This window comes from Coregonus lavaretus, assembly GCF_964263955.1.
Source record: "Coregonus lavaretus genome assembly, chromosome: 17".
Lineage (NCBI taxonomy): Eukaryota > Metazoa > Chordata > Actinopteri > Salmoniformes > Salmonidae > Coregonus > Coregonus lavaretus.
This window is the reverse complement of record NC_140004.1, coordinates 37028513-37032040: the sequence shown is the minus strand read 5'-3', so window position 1 is coordinate 37032040 and position 3528 is coordinate 37028513. Positions and strand designations below refer to the sequence as shown.

The window sequence follows — 3528 nt, the reverse complement described above, 5'->3', positions numbered from 1 at the left end:
CTATCTTAAGGTATCTGACCAACAGATGCACATCTGTATTCCCAGTCATGTGAAATCCAAAGATTAGGGCCTGATTAATTTATTTAAATTGACTGATTTCCTTACAACTCAGCAAAATCTTTGAAATTGTTACATATTTCTGTTCAGAGTAAAGTCATTGGATTTTCACATTTTGCTTCCAGTCCAAGATGAAACATTTCATCACCAAGCGTTCAAACATGGTAAGACATAACATTTTACGCATAGGAAGGAGTAGTTGAGTGAATTATTCCTTAAATTTATTGACATTTTCATATATCATGAATACAGATTATTGACACTTTTCTATTGCGCGTGGGGGACTGGTGCCAGAGATGCTGAAGCTAGGCATGTTGAGGAGGTTCACCTCCTTGGTCCCCCTACTTTTGCCATGGTAGCCGATGTCATCCGTTTTCCCGTAGGCATAGATCAGCTTCAATGGACCGTCCTATGATGGGGATCGAACAAAACATACAAGAGAACAGAAGAAAAAAAACAGGTTAAGGACTGCGTTTAGAAAAGTCCTAGTAGGCACTAAGTAGGGCCTATATCAGCCATCAACAAGATTCAAGGGCCGATTTCTCTCTTGAGCGGATGATCGGCGGCCGTTTCAAACCTTGCTTATATTTGTATACGATCACATGAGTCTACGCCGTGGGAATACTTGAACAGATTTCTTAAATTAAAGTCACTTGCAGCGGATTTCCCAGTGTTTACAGTCTTATGTCCAACAATGAAAATTGTTCCCTCTGATAACGTCGGAGGCCAAATAAAACCAGCCGCGGTCCAAATTCACCCTGCGGGCCACCAGTTGGGGAACCATATCCAACATAATGTTGTCATTGACGTTATGACTCCATAGTCTTTAATAATGCCTTTTTAAATGCTACGTTTGTTCATCTCCGAGAACCACGTAGGGTTACAAAAGCCTCCATGTTTATGCAGTTTGTGGTGAACTACTCAATAAAATAACTAGTAAGTGGATATAAATGACAGATGGTCTAGCTCAGGGTTTCACCAACTTAACTCACGGTAATGCGGAAGTCATCCTTGTCACATGACTGGATGGCCCTCCAGAAGGTCATGGTGGTTTGACCGTCTGCCTCGGTCAGGGACAGGAGGGTGTAGTCCTGTTTCTCATCCACCAAGGGAAATCCGTTGCTTGTGGCATGATAATCCTGAAGGAAATACAACAAAAATACTGATGTTATCTGGAGTATTTATAGAGCCTACTAGACTTGTTTTATTAGGTGTGCTTGGTGAAAGCACAACTTTAGAAACTGTTCATCATCACTATTATGCTGCTGCCACCACCTGTAGCACCAGAACCATAAGCTATCAACACCAGAAAGTCCAGACTGCCACTGGTCAGGTTGCTTGAAGAAACTGACACTAATACTGGTCACACTACAACCATATTTGCATGACTCCCAGTGCGTGCCAGGGACATGGATGTGGGGAATTCTGGTCACTACAGCTTTCTTTACAAAGGAAGCCCAATTTAAAAATATTTTCCAATCAGATTTTCCCAGATCTTCTTCAGAAGTTCTGATCAGTCACATGACCGATTAGTGACAAAATATCATAATTGAGCAGCCTACATAAAAGCAGCCTTCTTACTAGTCGTCAACTGTTTCAGCTAGAAACCCCATTTAAACTAACATGCAAACCGATCTGGAATAGTGTGCTTGTATACTGACCACAACCATAAAACCTTTTCTAGTTATACTTAAAAATGTTATATAGAGTTCAGCTCTTCTCTAAAACTTGACCAGGTGCAACACATTCACATGTAGTTTGCCAAATGTTTGAGGTGTTGAAAACCACTACACTGTCACAGTAGCCTATTCCTAAGACCTACAATATAACTACCTCTAACTAAAAGCTAGGACGCAGGATCATATATAGACCTACTTCTACAATAAGTACTACATTACCACTGATACTTGTCTAATTGTAACGATTACAGGTTAATGGTTTAGATACCTTGAAGTAGTTGGCTTTTGGTCCGACCCCTCCAATAACGATATCTGCTCCAGCCATGTCTCCATTTGGGCTGAACCCGAATCCCACCCAGCCAGTGGTCTTGAAGGTCAGCTGGAACGTGATGGTGCCCTGGACCTCGCTGAACCCCCACTTCAGGATGACATTGTTGTCCACGTCAAGGTGCTCCATGAAGGGCATATGGATGTCCGGCTGTGCCCCGATCACTGGAGTCCAAGTCAGGAGCAGGGAGAGGAGTAGAAGGATCATCCTGTCTGTCACCCACAGATAGACCCTGAGAACTCAACCAGCTCAGATACAAAAACTCCAGGTCAAACAAACAGCTATCTCGCCACGGAGCGCCGCTAAGATTCTGACACACTCACTGCCCTTGTCCGAATACCCGTGCTTGCGTCCTAAATAGTTAGTAGGCTTTTCGGGTATGCGAAAATACGTTTTATAGTATGTGAAACTAAATACATTTAGACCCAGGTGTGTTTGACAACAGCTGATAATCAGAGAAAGGAGACGCCATTGCGTTGTTTCCCGCCATTTAGCTACAGCCAGTCCCCTTCTCTGATTATCAGCTCTTGTCAAACATACCTGGGGTGCATGCATTTCGCTTCAACGTTTGCTAATTTGCGTGATGGTTTGTAGCGCTACTAAACGACACGTTTCCTCAAAACGGTGGGCACCGTTCTTCAACAGTTTGCCTTTGAGGTACGTTTTCTCCCGTTTGGTGTGTGTGGAGAGGTGAATAGGGGAATATGCTGTCCATATAACCAGGTTTCCATCCAACATTTCATGCAAGTAAAGTACATTTCGAATAAAAAATGTCTGATGGAAACAGAACATTACATTTTTTCGGTAAACTTTACAAATGTCGACAAAACAAAATGCTCTAGATGAGGTAAAATGAATGATGCTAAAAAATGTCGGTTATTATGCGCACATATTGATATAATAACCATCATATGGAAGTAGACTTCGAGCCACGCGATGACATGTTGTGTAGTCCTCCCCACTAAAACTCATCGGGATTCATTAGGTTACAGATGAAAAAAATTATGATGAACTTCACAGGCGATGAGCTTGATGCTCCTTTCCACGAAATATCAAGGGTCTTATTCTGGTGAAATGATAATCGATTCTTGGCTGCCATTTGACAAATAAAAATAATCTCGCTCTTTTGACAATAATAGGCTAATAACCTCATCATGTGTAGGCTGTATGTGCGCTCTAGCCAAAAGCGCGCAGATAGCGCTGTTGGTTACAGCGCACGTGCCAATACCAGAGTGTGCACACGCTATAACGCATTTTTGCGGGGGTGAGAAAACCATCAGTAGAGTTGAAAATGCTATGGAAACCCATTGAACTTGTATTTTTTATTAGGTACATGGAAATTTAACCGCAAAATGTATTTCGTGTGCACTCCGTTGTCACGCACAGCCTTTTATCTGCAACAAGTCAATTTGACAGAAACAGGAGAATGTGTGAAAATGCGGATATTTCTTTTAACGGATTTTA

General features: G+C 42.1%; 1 protein-coding gene across 1 annotated transcript; it reads right to left on the bottom strand.

The window, feature by feature from the left end:
- Window positions 1–256: 256 nt before the first annotated feature.
- Window positions 257–2562, bottom strand: LOC311144217 (DBH-like monooxygenase protein 2 homolog). The gene is made up of 3 exons (XM_084180225.1): window positions 2005–2562; window positions 1050–1196; window positions 257–466 (listed from the first exon to the last, which is right to left on the bottom strand). The coding sequence occupies exons 1-3, from the start codon at window positions 2269–2271 to the stop codon at window positions 311–313; spliced, it is 570 nt and encodes a 189-aa protein (XP_084036351.1). The 5' UTR covers window positions 2272–2562; the 3' UTR covers window positions 257–310.
- Between the last annotated feature and the right edge of the window lie 966 nt (window positions 2563–3528).

Coding starts and splice junctions, on each gene's coding strand:
- LOC311144217 (XM_084180225.1), bottom strand. CDS start 2,271: ATGATCCTTCTACTCCTCTCCCTGCTCCTGACTTGGACTCCAGTGATC. Junction 1,197..2,004: donor CAAAAGCCAACTACTTCAAG/GTATCTAAACCA, acceptor TATTTCCTTCAG/GATTATCATGCCACAAGCAA. Junction 467..1,049: donor AGGATGACTTCCGCATTACC/GTGAGTTAAGTT, acceptor TCCCCATCATAG/GACGGTCCATTGAAGCTGAT.